General features: G+C 37.3%; 1 protein-coding gene and 1 long non-coding RNA gene across 2 annotated transcripts in view; both read left to right on the top strand.

Annotated features, from left to right (window-relative positions):
* LOC114653401 (vesicle-associated membrane protein-associated protein A-like) overlaps positions 1-11,746 on the top strand; it is a 56,147-nt gene extending 44,401 nt beyond the window's left edge. The window contains exons 4-6 of the mRNA XM_028803694.2: positions 2,548-2,628; positions 4,603-4,782; positions 10,934-11,746. Of these exons, the coding sequence (XP_028659527.1) occupies positions 2,548-2,628; positions 4,603-4,782; positions 10,934-11,095 (423 nt within the window). The 3' untranslated portion in view covers positions 11,096-11,746. The remainder of the gene's footprint in view (positions 1-2,547; positions 2,629-4,602; positions 4,783-10,933) is intronic.
* LOC127528365 (uncharacterized) overlaps positions 1-19,873 on the top strand; it is a 167,818-nt gene that overhangs the window by 80,006 nt on the left and 67,939 nt on the right. The gene's annotated exons all lie outside the window — the stretch shown is intronic.

Raw genomic sequence — 19,873 nt, 5'->3', positions numbered from 1 at the left:
AAAGGTGAACTGGTGACTGTACGAGTGTAATTTTAATGCAAAAGACTATATCGATATAAACGATATTGTCATATATGAATATTTTATTTTTAAGAAGTAATTAAGAAAATTATAAAGATGGCTAATTAATAATTTTCATTGAATTCATTTGATTCAATGTGCAATCTGCCATTTGTATATTTTGTTTGATTGTTCAAGTAGATATGCTACAGTGTTTAAGCAGTCTGCTCCAAAGATTTATGCATATGTATAGCCATTGGCTGTAAAAGCAATACCACACATTCCCACCACATTTCAGATTATAGTGCTTTTTTTCAATCTCGGTTCTATTTAGTAGCACAGCATTAGTCTTGTTTGGCATTAGGTTACATTTGAATCAAATTTATTGTTGTTGAACAGGTACAATGAAATGCAGTTTAGATGCTAAACAGTGCAAATAGTAGAGTAATATATTAGTTTATGTACAGAATACATATATGTAAACGGGTGAAAATATAGAGTACAATTAGAAGTTATTGATATTTAGAAAGGTCAGCTATTGAATGGCAAGGGTTCACAATGGTGTTATGAAAGAAACTGTTTCTGAGCCTGCTGATGTGGTACTAAAGGCTCCTATAGTGGCTACCAACAGCCCATGTTTGAAGTGCAAGGCATCCTTGATGATGCTACAAGCTCATCACAGATACTGTTTGTGCTGCAGGTCGGTCAGTGATAGTCGGCATCGGGATGCTGGTGATGTGCTGGTCAGTTTTCACCACTCCCTGCATGGTCTTCCTGTCAGCTACAGAGCAGTTGTCATACCACACCGTAATGCACTGTAGTCAATATGCTCTCTGCAGTGCAGTGGTAAAAGTTCAACAGAATCTGAAGAGACAGGAAGGCTTTCTTTAGCCTTTAGATGTAAAGTTGCTGTTGTGCTTTTTCAACCGGACCGGAAGTGTTTATTGTCCAAGAAATATCCACAGAAATGTGGCTGCCCAGGAATTTGAAGCTGGAAGCACACTCCACCTCAGTCTCATTTATGTAGATGGGAGCATGTCTACTGCCTTTAGTTTTCCAGTAATCCACAACGAGCGCTTTGGTCTTCTTGGTGTTGAGGGCAAGGTTATTGTCTGCACACCATATTGCTAGGTGCTGAACCGCCTTTTTGTAGGCTGACTCGCCATTGCCAGTGATCAGTCCTATTACTGTGGTATCGTGTCATCTGTGAAGTTTGATGGAACTGGAGCCATATAAAGGGATGCAGTCATGGGTGTAGAGGAGTGGGCTGAGTACACAGCCCTGCAGAATGCCAGTATTCAGGATCAGGGTAGAGGATGTCTGGTTGTTTAACCTGACAGACCAGGGTTCTGTTGGTTAGAAAGTCCAGTGTCCAATTACAAAGAGAGTAGCTGATGCTGAGGTTGCTGAGTTTATTTCCCAGATTGGAGGGAATGATGGTGTTAAATGCGGAGCTAAAATGAACAACAGTAACATCCTGATATAGGAGTTGTTGTTATTCAGGTCTGTTGGGGTAGAGTGAAGAACCAAGGATATGGCATCCACCATTGACCTTTTGGTACGATAGGCAAACTGGTAGGGATTTAGTGTGGGAGGTAGAGTAGATTTGAGATGGGCCAGAAGCAGTCTCTTAAAGCACTTGGCGACGATAGGGGTCACTACAACAGGTCAGTGGTCGTTCAGACTACCTGGTGAGGATAAGTTAGGCACTGGTACAATTGTTGTGGATTTGAGACGTGCAGAAACAACAGCTTGGGCCAATAATAGACTGAAGATGTTACTGAAGACTTTAGACAGTTGCATTCTGATATGGTGAGATTTTTTTAATCTGTAGAAAGAAATGAGGTGGCCTATTAATATAGTTTGAAAACTATTAAAAAATATAGGAAGAGTAGAACAGCATTTCAAAATAAGTTCAAGAATCATTTTTGACAAAGGATGTACAAACATTTGCATTTAATGAGGAATTAATGCAATTTTTGTAAATTATAGCAGTGATGTGTGACCAGAAGCTCATTACATTATGTCAGTTCTCTTAGAACTGTGTCAGTACCCGTATGTCTTTAGGGGGTTGTAGTTATATATAATTGTTCCAAATTAAGGTTTCTAACATTTGTATTTGTAATATTCTTTTTGTTTTTTTACTGTTTATTTGTAAACCATGGACTGGTAAATTAAGAGGTAAAATTTTCTGTGGTGCACTTCTGTTCCACTTAACTCCTAAGATAAGTTTAAGGGGTAAGAAAAAGTGAAGGACAAGTAAACTGTAGAACTGTTGAGCCAGTGGTGAAATAATACACAATGTTAGTAGCTGAAGTATTTTGCTTGGTTTCATATACATGATCCCATGTTCAAGAATGTAATAATATGCTTATTAAAGGAACAGATGTTTAGTTTGTTTAGTATGGACCTGGATAGTATTTTCAGCTATTTGTTAGGTTCATCTACATGGGACAGACATATAAGATCATTTTAAGTTTATATAACTTAATATATATCAGTGCAACTTTTAAATTGTATTCTTTGCATGTATTTCATGTCCTCTAGTGGAAAGATGCAAAGTCTGATGACTTAATGGATTCCAAACTAAGATGCATTTTTGAGCTGCCTTCTGAAAATGAGAAAGTGGTGAGTAATATATTAGTTTCAGCCATTTAGTAAAGCTTTCATTGTTTTTTATATAAGCTTATGGGCTGTCGCATGAATTATTCTACTCAAGTAAATTGCAAGGTAGAGGAACAAACCTGTATTTTCTCAGTGGAACTCAAACTATATCTTCATTTTGTTAAATAACCAGTTTCTGACATTTTACAAAACAAACAAATATTTAATAAAGAGGAACAAACAGTAAGTTAGAATATACTGTAGGTAAGTGAATTTGTAAAGTAATAGAATTTCAGGATAAATCGTAGCCTGTTCTACATAGATAGTAAATGCCCTTCTGTCAGAAGTGTAAAATAGTCAATGTAAGTTGAAATTAACAACTAAAATCACTATACATTTAGGTTTAAAAATAATTCATATTAATGATATTTGTATTAAAGAAAACATTGTTTTGAAATAAGAGGTTATCTGGAAATGTTAAAGACTTGCTAATTTTAAAGCTTCTGCTGAAGAAAGAAAGATATTCCATATAAAGTGCTAATGTATGTATAGATAGATACATATTATGTATATATAGTTTTATTATTGAATTGTGGTTTGCACAGTTAATTAATCCATGATTATTTTTCTTATTATTAAATGTTGTCTGAAAGCTTTAACATGTACTGTAACCTATATGTTGGGTATATCACCAAGACTTTAAAAATTCACACATCCATCCTGAAACAAGTTCATATAACTTAAGTGTAAATGTGTTTTTTTTTTTTTTTTGTTTTTTTTCCATGTTTAAAAAAACAGCCAGTGAAAACTGCAGCTGTTAAATGGTAACATTTCAAAAGCACTGCACTTCACAAACCAAAATACCTGTGTGTACAAATGGACATAACTAATGGGAAAACAATGTTGCAGGTGGATGACAGGATGTATGGAACCCAAAGTGATACTGTAGTGTTAGGGTGCCAGTTGAGAGCTGTGGGCAGAAGAACCCAGTCAAAGAATAACATATAGGATTAAATAAACTCTTTTTTTTTTTTCTTTTTTTTTCCTGTTTTATGGTTATAGCACAAATGTAATATATGTGACCTTCATATTTATTTCACAACTGTAGATCCAACAGCAGACAGTGAGTTTGAAAAATAAGCCCAAAATGTGTTGTGAAGAGGTGTACTGTAAGAAGCAAAAGCCTGTCTGTCTGTTTTACCAGTGATTATACAAGGAAACCATTCAGAATTATAAATAAACCTAGACAGAATAGATCCTGGAAGTGATATGAAAAAGATCTATAAAACTCCAGTACTCCACAGCGTATGTGAAATAATGTGAAGACAGAGTTAGTGTAAAGTAAACAAGCAGCTACTGTTTTACATCCGAGTGTCAGTTTTTGCATTTAAGCAAGTTGTTTTTATTTCATTCAAATTATATCCATCCATCCATCCATCCATTTTCCAACCCGCTGAATCCGAACACAGGGTCACGGGGGTCTGCTGGAGCCAATCCCAGCCAACACAGGGCACAAGGCAGGAACCAATCCTGGGCAGGGTGCCAACCCACCGCAGGACACACACAAACACACCCACACACCAAGCACACACTGGGGCCAATTTAGAATCGCCAATCCACCTAACCTGCATGTCTTTGGACTGTGGGAGGAAACCGGAGCGCCCGGAGGAAACCCACGCAGACACGGGGAGAACATGCAAACTCCACGCAGGGAGGACCCGGGAAGCGAACCCAGGTCCCCAGATCTCCCAACTGTGAGGCAGCAGCGCTACCCACTGCGCCACCGTGCCGCCCATTCAAATTATATATTAATGTAAAATATTCCTATACTGTTGTATTGCCCTTTAGCTGATATTCTACTGCTATGCCTGAGTTATTGTTCAATTTTAATAAACATGCACATATACATATGTACAGAGGCTATCTCAACTTTTATACAGAAGATATTCTTATGTAATTGCAAAAATTGTTAATTTGCATTGTGTGTCTTTTTAATAGAACGATATTGAACCTAGTAAAGCAACACCAGTACTCAACTCCTCTAAACAAGATGGCCCTTCTATGCCAAAACCAACCAGTATGTCACTGGATGACACTGAGATGAGGAAACTTGTGGAAGAGTGCAAGCGGCTCCAGTCAGAAGTAGTTAAATTGTCAGATGAAAACCGGCAACTGAAGGTAACCTGAAATTATTTTTTCCACCTTTTGTCTTGAGGATTACACTGTATACTTTAGGTCTTGTGATTGTTCAAGACAACTGCAAGTTAAAGTATAAAAATTTGAGTTTTATTTTTTTTTATTCCATACTTTGGGTATGGAGGCAAAACTTTCTGATATACTGAAATAGTGAATGGCTGGATCAGTGTGCATCAGTAAAAGAAAAGATGTATAGGTTACTAACTTCAAGAGAAAAGCATCTTAGTTGTGTGATAAACTGTTGTGTGTATGTCAATTATGTAACTTATAATTGGAGAATCACCCAAACCAGAGTCAAAATCCTTGTATGCGTGTCTACTTGGCCAGTAAATCTGATTCTTATTCTGTATACGCTAATGAAGACCACACAGCTGAAATGTTGACACTGCAATCCTTTATTTTTATTTTTCTGAGAATAATAATTTTTCTCTGTACATAAATAGCTGGTAAAATTGCCTTCATTACCTACTTACAGCACAATGAGCTCTTTTCTACTGCTTTGTGATCTTGAGAATTTAAAATTCATTTCACCATAAATTGCACAAAGTTCTTTGCTATTATTTAAGTGATGTCCTAACCCTTTGATTTTATGCATTCATGACAAAATTTGTATGGAACTGTAGAATGTTTGGATAACAACAGCAATATTGCATTCCCATGTCATTTACATTTATTCACTTAGCAGGCACTTTTATCCAAAGCGAATTACAAATAAGGAAAACAATCGAGTAACTTTAAACTAGGGGACTGTCTCTTCAGCAAGTTTAGTAGGACAGGTAACAATGTTGTTTGCCACAAGTAAAAAACATACAACCATGGATTACAATCAATAAAGCAATTAAACTTAGTCTAACAACAAATTAAACAACCATATAAAATATCAGAGTAAAGGTTTAATTCCCTCAATTACTCAGATATTTGCAGAAGAGATGGGTTATCTCATTGCATTCAAGTAGCAAGGAGTATAGGACTTCACTTGTGTCTTCATATACTCAGGTGCTGAGTCATTGAATACTCTGTAGGCAAGCATCAGAGATTTGAACTTAATGCGTTCTGCTACAGGGAGCCAGTGCAGTGATCTCAAGAGAAACATGTGCCCGTCTTGGCTGGTTAAATACAAGACGCACTGCCACATTCTGGACAATCTGCAGGGGCTTGATAGCACATGCGGATTCTCCTGCCTGAAGCGATTTGCAGAAGTCCAGACGCAAGAAGACTAAAGCCTGAACCAGAAGTTGTACTGTGTACTCTGTCAGAAAAGGTCTGATCTTGCAGATGTTGCACAGAATGAACCTGCATGAACGAGAAACCATAGAAATGTGGTCAGAAAAAGGTAGCTGCTCATCAATTACCACCTTAAGATTGAATACTGACTTGGCAGGTGTTTGCGATTAGGCCTGGGTGAAAATAGATTTTCTGATTAATCATTTTTCATTTAAATAATTCGATATCAGTTCTTAAGTCTCAAGATTAATCTTGTGAATCTCAATCCTGCTCAATTACTATATACAGATTTTTGCATATCATCGTTTTTGCCGTCCAATCCAGTAGATGGCACGAATGCACCTGTTAAGGCTTTCTATGGGAAAAGCGTTTTACTATTGCACATAAAATGGTGTGTCCTCTTTAAATGAAATCTTAGACCCTTAAATCAGATGTGTGGACTTACTGCAATTTCAAACAGTGCTTTGGTAAAGAACAACTGGATAATACGTATGTAAACTGTGCAGCACAGAAATTAATTATTGTTGTAACACAACATATTTGAGAAATCATTTATCCCTTTGTCACCCATAAACATAATCTCGGTTCACATCCAAACGAGTGGGGCCTTAATGATGTACACTGGAGGTTGCTTTTAGATCCCAGCTTCGGTTTAATTCGCATCATGCCCAAAAAATAATAGAATGTATAGCAGTTTTATCTGTAAAGACGAGAGACCCTACAATTTGCCTCACCTGGCAAAGAAGCAGGTGATTATTAGATTTTTCAGAGAAGCCTGTGATACAAAAGTGAGCATGTGCTCCAAACAGCCGACTTGAAGTAGCTCCATAATAGTTACATTTTCAGACACAATGGTCAGTTCTTTTTCTTTTATGTTGCGTTTATTCGTTACCTCTGTCAACAAGCATCAGGTCTAGATTCCTGTTTTTAAATTCTCCCTTTTTGTCTGAGGATTTTCAGGGTACATTTTCAAGACTGATTAACATGACTGTTACAAGTTAGCAACTGAAGATATGTGTAACTTATAGAATTATAAAAAGACACAAGTCTTCCCACTGAAATTTTAATTTCTACTAATTCAGGGTTATTTTAAATGTACAATAGGGGTATAAATTTAGCTAACAATTTAGTTGAAGGGTGTCTACATGGAGATTCATAACCACAAATAAGCTATTTAATAACGTTTAAAAAGCAGTATTTGATTATTTTATAATGAAACTTTATTTCCAAGATGATATAGATGTTTTATAAAGAAAATGCCATTACATTGTATTAAAACAAGCAGTCCCCCATAATACGTGTGGACTCTGATGTGGCAATACATATGTTAAATTATGATGAATTTGAATGAGTTCAGTGCTTTGAAAACTTTTGTTTTGTGTTTTTTTTCTCTCTTAAAGAGTAAATATTATTTTATTCCAAATACTGGTTAACTGTTCATTACTAATCAATTATTTCTTCTTAAATGTAATTCCATGCTTAGGCATATGTTATGAAGTGACTATGTGGACACCCTTCAAATAAAGTGTTACTGAAATTTGTCACATTTATATTAATGTTCTCTATGAATGATTAAGTAATTTCTGAAAAAGCCACCACTTCAAATATATCGGTGCATTCTTATTTAGTCAAGATAAAATCGAAATTGATTTGGGACATTGTGAATCAGAATCAGATCGATTTGGGACACCCAGCCCCATTAGCAGCAGTGAGCCAAGCTGTACAGAGATGGGGAGTTGAGGAGACTGGCTGGCTGGCATCACAAGAAGCTCGGGTTTTTGCTAGTTTGAGCTGTTGATGGTCGTCCTTCATCCAGATTGTGATATCAGTAAGATATGCAGAAATAATAACTGATACCGTATTGTCCTCCAAAGGGAATGACAGGTACAGCTATGTATCATCCACATAGCACTGATAAGAGAAACCATGCAATTGAATGATGGAGCCCAGTGAGCTGGTGTACAGAGAGGAAAGTAGAGGACCCAGCATCAATACATGGGGGTATACCTGTGCATGTCTGGTGTGCCTTTAACAGCTCTCCTCACCAGGGCACACTGTAGTATTCTGTCTGAGATGTAGGACTCGAACCATCTGAGAGCAGTTCCAATAATGCCTAGGCCAGAAAGGGTGGCAAGAAGGATGTCATGGTTGACTGTGTCAAAGGCAGAGGAGAGGTCCAGCAGGATCAGGATCGATATCATATTAGTAGCTGTAGCAAGTCATAACTGGTTGTCCACATTTAGTGGAGTCTTCTCAGTCGAGTGGTTCCTGTTGAAGCTGGACTGGTTAGTATCGAGTAGTCCATTCTTAGCATTGGTGGTGTCAAAAGAAAAAGATGCAAGAAGGGATTGATACTTATTGACTTCCTCCATTTCCTTTCGGCTGTCTTGCACTTAGTCCATTGATTGAGTAGTGCTTTGGAAAGCCAGGGACAGGAGGGTCTTTCACGTGGAGGCTTCTCCCTAAACAGATGCCTAGGATCCCAGAAGTTACTTGCAAGTTACTCACATTGCACATTACATGAACTAAAACCTGCCAGCATATGTGAAGGGTAGATATACCAGTATAGGTAGTGAGGAAAAATGTTTTTGGTATTACTAATAGCAAAACATTCTGTGCCTCATATATGTGGAAGTTTTTATTAAAAAAAAAAAAAAAAAAAAGTAATTTAAAAAACTCCATTAGTTTATATGAATTATTTAATTCGCTTTGCAAACCCATTTTACTAAAATAATAAAATATTAGTGTGGGCTTATTTTAATAAGTATTTTATTTATCCTAGACTGAAATGCACACTATGCCACAATGATCTGATTAATTGTTCTTCTCTCATGGGATGCACCTTTTAATTTTGAACTTGAAATGGCTGTAGAAAAGGAATGAAATGCATATAATTTAAAGTGAAATGACGTGTTTGCATAGGCTGACACCATTCAAGTTATGCACTTTAAATGCTTTTAAAACAACCATCACCAATTCTCCCACACAATTCAGTCATTCTGTTATAGTCGGGAGGAAGTTCTGTAATCTAGTCTTTATCTGCACCACTGCTAAATGCATTCTTGTTGAAAAAAATCTTTGGCAGACTGAAGCTTGCAAGAGCAGTTGAATTTATCATTTTGTTCAAGGCAGTACATTTCCATTTGATGATCTACCACATATTAATTATTCTGACTCACTTGAATGCCGTTATGTGAGTCGTTATGTTTTCGTTTCATCATGTTTGGCTCTGTTGCTTTATATTTTCTGATCTGTAATTTTACTCCTTGAATGACTCATTGGACATCAAGTTTACTGTCCTATGTTTTCCAGACATTTTAGGCTCCTTGGTCTTTTTCAGGAGGTGGGGTGGGGAAAGACATGAGATGGTCCCAGAAAAGTGTACAGGTAGTCTTCAAGCTATGTCTCAAGTATCAACTTACAACAGGATGTTTTTTCTGAGCTTTTTATCAAATGTAGGATATAACAAAGTTGTCCCAAAAAGTTAAATTGCAAATCTAGGTGAATTTTTTGAATGATGAGCACAAGAATCTCTGAATGCTGTATTTGAAAGGAGCTGATATGATCTTAAACTAGCAGCTAAAAAATGTAAAGTGATCTACTAAAACATTTTATATAAATAAAACAAGATTATTCATAGAAAGAAGAGCTGGACATGACCCTCTTGCATCATCTAAACTAAGAAGTATAGATTCTTAACAGCATCCTTGTATGCTGCCTCATGCATCATACTTCTACACAAGTAAAATCTTAAAAATGTTTTACTTAATGGGTCAACTTTTTGCTTACTAGTCCAGTCAACTATACTTAATCATCTTCCAGCCATTATGGGCAGTATAATATAACATTGTTCAGCATTTGAGCCTGATACATAACTGTATCCTTTATTCCCTGTGTGTAACAGGCATGCATGCTACCTGTAGCTGCCTAGGGCAGTCTGTGCAATGAGTGAGGTAAAAAGGATTCAGATTTTCCCAAAATTTGAAATCAGATTTTTATTGCAAGAAAGAAGTAAACATGAAAGCAACAATAATGTGACAAAAATGGTATAAGAATAATATTAGTTTAGATTTGAAAAGTTCAAATTGTCCAAAATGAATACTAAAGTATGCATACAAACTTTGCTAATGGAATTACACATTATGTTTAATCAATTTTGCCTTTTGATTTGTAATGAAGTGAAATAGCAGAAGTAAAACAAGGTGATTGTGATAGCCTACAACATGTTTTTTTATACATAATACAGTAAACACACACCATTGTAAATTTTACAACCCATTTATAGATATCCATTATAGGTCTTTCTGATGCTTAAGTATGGTATTCATGCACTTTCATACATTTATATCCAGTTTTTATATGATGCAGCCTTGTTTTTATGAACTATTATAGCCTTATGGACAATGTATCAGACTACAGTAACTTAGTTATTTTTCGGAGGGAATATTTTAGGTTGAAAAAATTGACTCCAAAATGGTGGTTTGATACAGTTAAGGTTCTTCAATTCAATTAGTTTATTAAGGCAAACAATCAAGCTATCCCAATACATAAATGATTTGTTTAATATTGCCAAGGTGTGCTATATGTAGTAGAATTAATGCACAGATCATGTATTTATGTGCTTGGTAAACAGTGACAATTGAGTATTTTTTATTTGTATTCATTTTAAACAGTGTCATTTACTGTTCTGTGTTTTTTAATAAACTAAACTTATTGTATTTGTTCAGTTTGCTTTTTGTTACTGCCTGAAAACGGATTAAGATTTCAAATTTGTCATCTTCAATCATGCTAAGGATAGTTCCTTTTAGAAGACTTGGTGATCATTGACGTGGTGGTGTATCAAAATCCAGGTAATGATAAAATACCTAAGGATATGAAAATTGATGATAATGTTTTTTCTTTTTTTTAGGATGAAGGCTTGAGAATGAGGAAGGTAACCCGACAGGACAACATGGTACCAAATACAGGAGGATTGATGGGTAGAGACAACAGCAGTAACTCACTCCCTTCTCTCCTTGTTGTAATTGCGGCCATTTTCATTGGATTCTTCCTAGGGAAGTTCATTTTGTAGAGGAAAAAGCATGCAACTGTGGTCATTGGGCCTGGGATTTTTTTCTTTATTCCTCTTTGATCTGCCATATCATTGGTAGTATGGCCCACAGTGACATGTTTGTGTACAGCATCATCAACAGGCCTTGCCTTTAACGATCTCACACGGTTAGTTAAACACAGAAAAAGATAAAGGTATTCTTTTTTCAGTTCTGGATAGGGGAAATTCTAAAAGATGTACATTGTCAAACATCAGTTACCAGAATGTCAAGGTTATACAAAGACCTTGGTGAAAGTCGTAAATAAAGAATCGTCCTCTCTTTCTGTGGTTTTAATAAGAGTTGATTGAAATGTTAAGTGTCTTGTAAATGTTATTTTAATCCTTTTAAAAACAAATTTTGCTACCTGTTGCTGGATTTGCCTCTTGATATTCAATTTGTTAGTCCACTTTGTAATCTTTCTCTGGGAATGTCAAGAGGTATGCCGGGGAAAATGGTGCCTCCTTCATTGTAAATTGCTCACCTTATTCCTTTCTACTCCTGTCAATGCAGACTTTTTTTCTTTCTTGCCACTGGTTATATATCCTTTGTGAGGCAATTGTTGACTGAATAAAAGCTATTCATTCTTACAATCCTGTCCCATGGTATTTAACATTAAAGAAGTTAAACAAAAATATTCTGCTTGGTAGTTTTTTTTGTCCTTTTTGAATTCTCAACCTGTACTGCATACATTTGAGAAAGTTTGTAAATTCTAGCTAGGCTTAGAGTTATTGTTGATTTGGAACTAAATGGAATTTTTTCCGAGCCTTGGATACACAGGTATGGCCTGCTGGCTACAGGCAGAATTTTCATGTATTGTTTCAACGGTACAGTGCCACAGGCCATAGGGCAGGAGTGCCAGCAAATAAACAAAAGTGTTTCGTTGCCCCAAAACCCTCCCATTCACCTAACTTCCCTCTACCCACAGCATGGGAATAGGTTGAGATAAAATTAAAGAAATCTTAATTTTAGTGTTTTAGAAATGCATATTGCATTCTGTAAGGGTAAAAAAAAAACATTGGATAGGACAATGATTCATTGACATGTCATGAAAGTGACATTTGGCAAACAAAATTAGATGCTTACTTTCACAAGAGTTTACTGAAGTTCTCTGGGTCACATACATGTATTAAGAAACCAAAGTCAAGAATCACGGGCCCTAGAAATTTCCTTGGTTAATATGTGGAAAAAGCCAGGGAATTGCAAGGTAAAGCATAGAAAACAGACACAATCCAGTAATGAGTGACCTGAATCACTAGCTTTACTATTTAACAGTTTTATTTACTAAGATAAGCCTTTTGAAAACTGTTGGGAAAGGTGATAATAGTATCTAGAATCCTTCTCAATCCAAACTGAGAAGCAAATTAACCTTGGTTACTGCCTACAAACTGACACTTCACAGCCAGTGTTTGCACTGTGCTCATGTGCGCTCATTTCTACAAACTTAGCTTTGTGCAGCTATTGGGAACCATAAATTGCAGTTAGTGTAAGCCATTTGTCCTTTACAGTTCATATAGTTGAGGCCATAAGTTTACATACACCTTCGCTAAAAACTTTCAAACTTAAAATTCCACAAATCCACACATTGTTTTACCCAGCAATTTGTATGTCAAGTCAATTAGTCTATGTACTTGTTTTCCATAAGAGATTTTCCACAAAGTAATGAGTTTGAGACCCATTTATTTCAACTTTTAATCGCTATGTCAGACTTTACATACACTAAGGTATTACAGTAAATCCTCAACTTTCGTGTAGGTAACGTTGCTAGAAATCAGTGCATAAGTTAAAGACAGCAATACAGTAATCCCTCCTCCATCGCGGGGGTTGCGTTCCAGAGCCACCCGCGAAATAAGAAAATCCGCGAAGTAGAAACCATATGTTTATATGGTTATTTTTATATTGTCATGCTTGGGTCACAGATTTGCGCAGAAACACAGGAGGTTGTAGAGAGACAGGAACGTTATTCAAACACTGCAAACAAACATTTGTCTCTTTTTCAAAAGTTTAAACTGTGCTCCATGACAAGACAGAGATGACAGTTCTGTCTCACAATTAAAAGAATGCAAACATATCTTCCTCTTCAAAGGAGTCAGGAGCAGAGACTGTCATAAAGGCAGAGGAAAATCAATAGGGCTGTTTGGCTTTTAAGTATGCGAAGCACCGCGGCACAAAGCTGTTGAAGGCAGCAGCTCACACCCCCTCCGTCAGGAGCACAGAAAGAGAGAGAGACAGAAAAACAAGCAAGCAAAAATCAATACGTACCCTTCGAGCTTTTAAGTATGCGAAGCACGGTGCAGCATGTCGTTTCAGGAAGCAGCTGCACAAAAGATAACAACGTGAAGATAATCTTTCAGCATTTTTAGACAAGTGTCCGTATCGTCTAGGTGTGCGAACAGCCCCCCTGCTCAATCCCCCTACGTCAGGATCGGAGAAAGTCAGCGCAAGAGAAAGAGAAATGTAAGCTGGGTAGCTTCTCAGCCATCTGCCAATAGCGTCCCTTGTATGAAATCAACTGGGCAAACCAACTGAGGAAGCATGTACCAGAAATTAAAAGACCCATTGTCCGCAGAAATCCACGAAGCAGCGAAAAATCCGCGATATATATTTAAATATGCTTACATATAAAATCCGCGATGGAGTGAAGCCGCGAAAGGCGAAGCGCGATATAGCGAGGGATTACTGTATTATTAATTCATTATACCAGCGGTTCTAGTGACCATCAAAAAATGTAATCTTTTGCTAGAAATGGCTTAAAATACACTTCTGCACATAATTCTTTAAAAGAAAACATTCCTGATAATATGCACTTTTCCTTAACAGTTACAATGAAATAACCCATAAAATGCAGTACACAAAATAAAATCTGTAACACGCAAAACTTTTTTTCTCGCAAGCCATTCCCTAGAATTATGTGACCTGTTGTGCTAATATCGCAATTAAAAAAAACTTCAGTCACTTTTGTCAGAAAATACCGAGACTGGTGAAATCTCGACATCACCTCTGATACTTTGTCCTTTATGGTTGGTGGATGGCATTGGACATCATGAAGATCACACCAGCCTCAAATTATACATCCACACGGCCTGCTTCATGTGTAATGGCCTTGGACTAATGTGAGCATAGCATAGGTAAGCTAATATTTCATCTAGAGGCTGCAATCAATTTTGTGATTGGCAGCCTCAGTCTCCCTATCATTCTGGTAGGATTGGGCAATAAAATGATAAAAGATGTCACAAAATACCAATACCACCAGACCGATCCAATCTTGTGTCTAGAATAGAGTTACAGCCATGTCAGGTTAGGCTGACACACACATCACGGAGCTGGCAGCAACCGCTTACATCAGTACGTCAGGAATTGGGAGCAAGATAAAAGAGAAAATGATGACTGAAAATGTGAACGAAAACTCGAAAAAACTCGGTGTTGCAGAAGAAGACACCCCAACAGACACGAACCAAGGATCCAAAGACGAGGACCTTGTTGAAAAGAAGATTCCAAGGAATTCGGTAGTGTGGAGATATTTTGGATATTTAAACTCTGAGAAAAACCTGAGTAGCGTGCACTTCAAATTGTTTCGAAAGCATGTTCCCACAAAGACAGGTAATACCACTAATTTTTTGTACCATCTGAATGAAGCCATGCCATCATTTGCCTTGGAGCATAAGCTGACTACAATATATGTCAGTTTGGTTTATGTTCTTCTTCGTTTACATTTTGAAAGCTGCCTGAATTTGTACTGAGGATATATACAGAATGTGTTTTGTCTATTTGTGTGGGTTTGTTTCCCAGCCATTTAAAACCGTTTGAATCTATACAAAGAGGACACAGTACAGAGGTAGTTTAGATTTTATTTTGTACTAATACCTACTTTATTTGTTTTGAAATGACCAAAGAGTTTACTTTGTGTTCTCCTGTAACACTTGAAAGCTTAAAATTTTTGTTTGAGATTTAAGATTTTAGAATTTTGTAAATAAGATTTTTTTTTTTTTTTTATTTGACCAACAAATTTAGTGTGTTCTTCTGTAAAACTTGAAAGCTTTTGACTGGTCAGAATTGAGACTTTTTATTTTGTATTACCTATTTACTTGGAATTGAAAAAAGAATTTAGTTGTGCATTTTTTTCGTGTTCTAATTGTAACACTTGAAGCTTTTATCTGGTCATAATTGAGATTTGAGTTTATTATATATACCTGTTTTATCTATTTGAAATACAGTTGTATAATGTTCTACAATACATTTGTTATGTTCAACATCTGACAGAAAATAAATATTTACACCAAAATTAACCCTATGATATCTTCACATCTCACTTAAGAGTAAAAAGGAAACCTTAAGCTTAACAGAAATAGTGATTTGATTTATATTGTGATATTCTGATATGAAAAAAATGATCGTGATTAAATTTTTTTTCTGTATTGCCAGCCCTATCCCCCCTGGTCATGGCCAATGGTGACTGCCAACATTCTAGCATGAAGTTTATTGAGTGCCTTTATTTTCTTCTTAAGCCACATCACTGTCTTTGCCCACTTGGGCTTAGAGCCTGAAGGACTTGAACTACATTTTGGAAGCATAATTGCAACACAAAACTTGATATATATGCAATAAATGTACAGGGAGCTGTTTAGTGTACAAAGGTACATTAAACAAGACTGGTGAAGCACCTAGTAGGAGCCTAGCTAATGCGGAGAAGTGTGATCCTTCTGTAGTTGGAGCACATCCTCTTGTCCCTCTTCTTAAATTTGGGGATTACCACAACAGTCTAAAATTCCAACAGTCTGCCATTACCTGCCTTGCATCCACCCCAGCCGCCTTACTACTGTGGAGTCCTTGCACCACCATATTGACTTCAGTAAATGTGATAGGATCCCATACCAGACGTTTCCAAGACTGCCTCCTGGTAAGAGATTATGTTCACTGGTTTAAGGAGTTCCTCAGTTTGTTCCTTCCACCACTCCACAGTTTATCTGAAGAGGTCAGCACCTCCAGATCCCTACTTAACCCTAGTTTGGGTAAGGTCACACCTTCCACCTCTAAGTGTCAGTTTTTCAGAACAATCTTGAGACCATCAGATAGTCCTTCTCTATGGGCTCTCCAGACTCCTCCCAGGCTTGAACTGTTGCTTCCATGACCTCTTTTGCAGCAGTCCTCTTAGCCTGTCAAACAAGTGAGGAGATTCCACAGAGAGCAGTTCCATGAAGTACAGCTTATTCAGCCTGACAGCTTCCCTTACAGTTGGTGTCCACCATAAGGTCCTAGGTTTGCCACCATGAGGTGCTCTGACCACTTTAAGAGCACAACTTTTAGCAGCTGCTTCCTCAACTGAGGTCTTGAACAGTGTCCATTCAGGCTCAATGTCCCGATATCACTCTGCACATGGTGAGGTAAGAGTTGAACAAGTCATGAACAGAAGCCTCAGCCAAACTTTCCCAGTAAGTCCTAACTGCTTGTGTAGGCTTCCCCAGTCTATCAATTTGTGAGTCGAGTACCTCATACACCTTCTCTAAGAAGGCTGAATACTCTGAGCAGCTGTTTGTTGCAAACACACAAACAGTAGTCAGTATTCCTCTCTGTGATTTGAAGCCACATTAAGTTAACCTTCTCCTCCACTGGAAAGAACTCCTATTGCAGCTGAGGGCTTGTGAGCATCCCCCATACCCGCCCAAGGTCTTTCACACATAGGAACTCCAGAGGAGGAGAGATACCAAGAACGCATGGTATGTGTGGAGGAGACGCCAATTACATCTAGTTTACACCTCCTGCTCCAGCTCAGGCTCTTTCTCTACATAAGAGATAATTTTTCAAGTTCTCAAAGTTGGTCTCCATTGCTAGGATCTAGCTGATCTTGGTCTTTCTCGGTTCTAAAGTTCAGTCGTGTCTCACTTAATGACAGTATATGGTTTTGACCAGATTGTCATTACTCGATTTGGTTGTTTTGCGGTGGGTTGGCACCCTGCCCGCGATTGGTTCCTGCTTTGTGCCCTGTGTTGGCTGGGATTGGCTCCAGTAGACCCCTGTGACCCTGTGTTCGGATTCAGTGGGTTGGAAAATGGATGGATGGATGGATTTGGTTGTTAAGCAAATTGATGCATATTAAGGGGGCAAGGGTGGGCCTATGTGTCTGGTGTCATTTTCAACATTTAAAGAACCACGTCTATGTTGCTGCATTCAGTACATCTAGTCTAACCACGTGCCAGCAGAACACAGGGACGTGCCTTTGTGTCATTTCATTTATTGTATCTCAATTGAAGCTCTGCCATTAAAGCGTGGCATTAATAGTCGGGATGCTGTTGCCCGAGTAATGATTGCATATGGTTTTACCTTTTATATTTTCTTATAACAGAGTTTACAGTAAATAAATATAATTGTGTGACTTTACTAAAGTGTGCAAAATCATAAAACAAAGCACAAAATCTACGCTGCTTTGTAGTTTATTTTTTGTTCTCAGATTAAATCACAGACCATTTTTGTTACAATCTTGGCCCTGTTTTTTGGCACCACAATGTTCACATGTAAATCTGTGTAAAAAACATATATCAATTTCCAGTTTTACTTAAAATTATAGGTTTGGTATTTTTCAAGTAAGTTATTTATCTATAGTCATGGTTTATAGTGATTTAACATGTGGAATTGTTTTCTAAAGTGAAGCATTCTTTATAAATTTTAAGAAATACAATAACCCGTTCTTGCATTTTAAAATGGAGGCGATAGGGCTGGTGTTCAAACATGGGTTGCATTGGTGTCACGGTTTCCCATAGAGCATCATGGGAATTGGAGTTCTTTGACTGAGCTGGTAGAATACTGCCATGGGGTGCTGTGAGAACTGGAGAACCCTACTTTATGGGGCTCCATGTCTTACCCGGAAGTGCTCCTGGGCCTCTGGGACACCGGAAGTACTGTACAGTACTTCTAGGGATTACTTAAAAGGAGCTGCCTGCCACTACTCCAGGAGCAAGAGTCGGGAGGAAGGTGATGAAGCTTGATGGAAGAGGAGTGGAGGTGGACAGAGAGAAGAGACAGAGAAGAGAAAGTGTTGTATTGTGCTTTATACTGTGCTTATTGTGGGGAAAACGATTGGGAAGAGTTTCCCATGGCAAAATAAAACGCCTGTGTTGTACTGGACCTTGTGTCTGTCTGTGTTGGGTTTGGGAAGCTGGCATGCCCTTAGCAGGCCACACTGTCTAATACGGGTTGAAATTGAAGTAATCAATGTAGACCTCAGCAGTAAGGTTTGCAACACACCATGCAATGCATGTCGGTTATATGCCATTTGTTATGGGATTCATAAAAGCAGTGTAAATGTTTGTGATGTGCCGTCTTTTGGAATGACCTATGCAATACCCTTACTTTTATTTGGAATGACAGAGACATCAGACAGACATGCAGACTATCATCTTTTTATTATGGTTGATACTCGGGAAGAGTGACTCAGCATGCAATATAAAATTCAATAATTTGTGGCACATCAGTCTGTTTCATTGTGGTTTGGCTCATATTGTTTTAATTTTTTTTTTTTGTGTGTGCACACAACACAGCAGGTAATGTGTGTAATGTTGGTGTGCTGATTGGCAGTGTGAACTTAGTATGGAAGTCCGAGTGGCCTTGACTCTCAAAAAATCTAAGGCTTTCATAGAAAAAATGCAATGTAGTGTAATCAGTTAATTTCATATTTATTATATGTGCAAAGTACAATGAAACTCTTTTATGCACACTTTACCAACATGCAACACACTGCCATTTGTGAATCTTACTCAGTAGGCCACGTAAAAGAGCACTGAGTGCAATAGGTGAAAAAATGTGCTGTTTAGGAAACAATTTTATAATCTGAGTTTGCATCGATCATTAATCCACTGTGTCTCTATGTGACTCAGTGTGTGTGTGTCGGCATTGGGTGGGGATGTACTGGAATACAAGTACCAGTATTACATATTCAGAAAACAAAATACATTTTCAGGATTCAGCTTGCAGTAGGTTTCTAAAGATGTTTTCAAGAATATCATTACTCGATAATCTCTCTATTATAATAAAAAATCCTGGGACGAGACGAGACGAGACTTTTTCAGAGATACTTTCATGCCCCGCGAGATGAGACTGTACAAAGAGATCTAATCATGCCCGGGGCCAGAATTAAAAGACAGAGTAGATGACAAAGTAGAACGTCATAAAGAATTCAAAAATGTTGGCACAATACACATGCAGAGCAGGTTAGAGATTATGAAAGTACTAAAATTCGAAAGTCTCAAAAAAAAAATGATAGTAAAGATCACATTGGTGCAAACAAACAGAAATTATTACTCAGTGAAATAATGGAACAGTGAAAAGAGATTGAATATATTACTCGGATTTAAATTTTATGTCGGAGACTTGTAGATTGTCTAAATCGTGTTGCCATCAGGGAAAAGTAGTGTTTCTTCTCAATGAAGAAGTGTATCTGTGAGAATTAAAAGATTTGTTGCTTGGTTTATATAAAATCCACATACGTGAGCAGCAGAGTAAAGTAGCTAACGTGTAGCACAGGCCTTGGGGGTTTTTTTTGGGGGGGGGGGGGCAAAGCCCCATAGTATTTAATACTGAATTTTTTTAAACTACATCTCCTAAAAAAATAGTCGGTTCTCCACATTCATGGATTTAATCAACAACGGATCAAAAAATTTTACAAAAAATCCATAAAGTTTCAAAAGGCAAAACTTGATTTCAGCTCTATGCTGAATCCATGCAAATGAACTAATTTGTAGGCATACCATACTGTAGTCTCCAGAAATTTT

This window comes from Erpetoichthys calabaricus, chromosome 6 (genome assembly GCF_900747795.2).
Source record: "Erpetoichthys calabaricus chromosome 6, fErpCal1.3, whole genome shotgun sequence".
Classification (NCBI taxonomy): Eukaryota; Metazoa; Chordata; class Cladistia; order Polypteriformes; family Polypteridae; genus Erpetoichthys; species Erpetoichthys calabaricus.
Note: the sequence above shows the minus strand (reverse complement) of the source record. Positions and strands in the feature narration are given on the sequence as shown.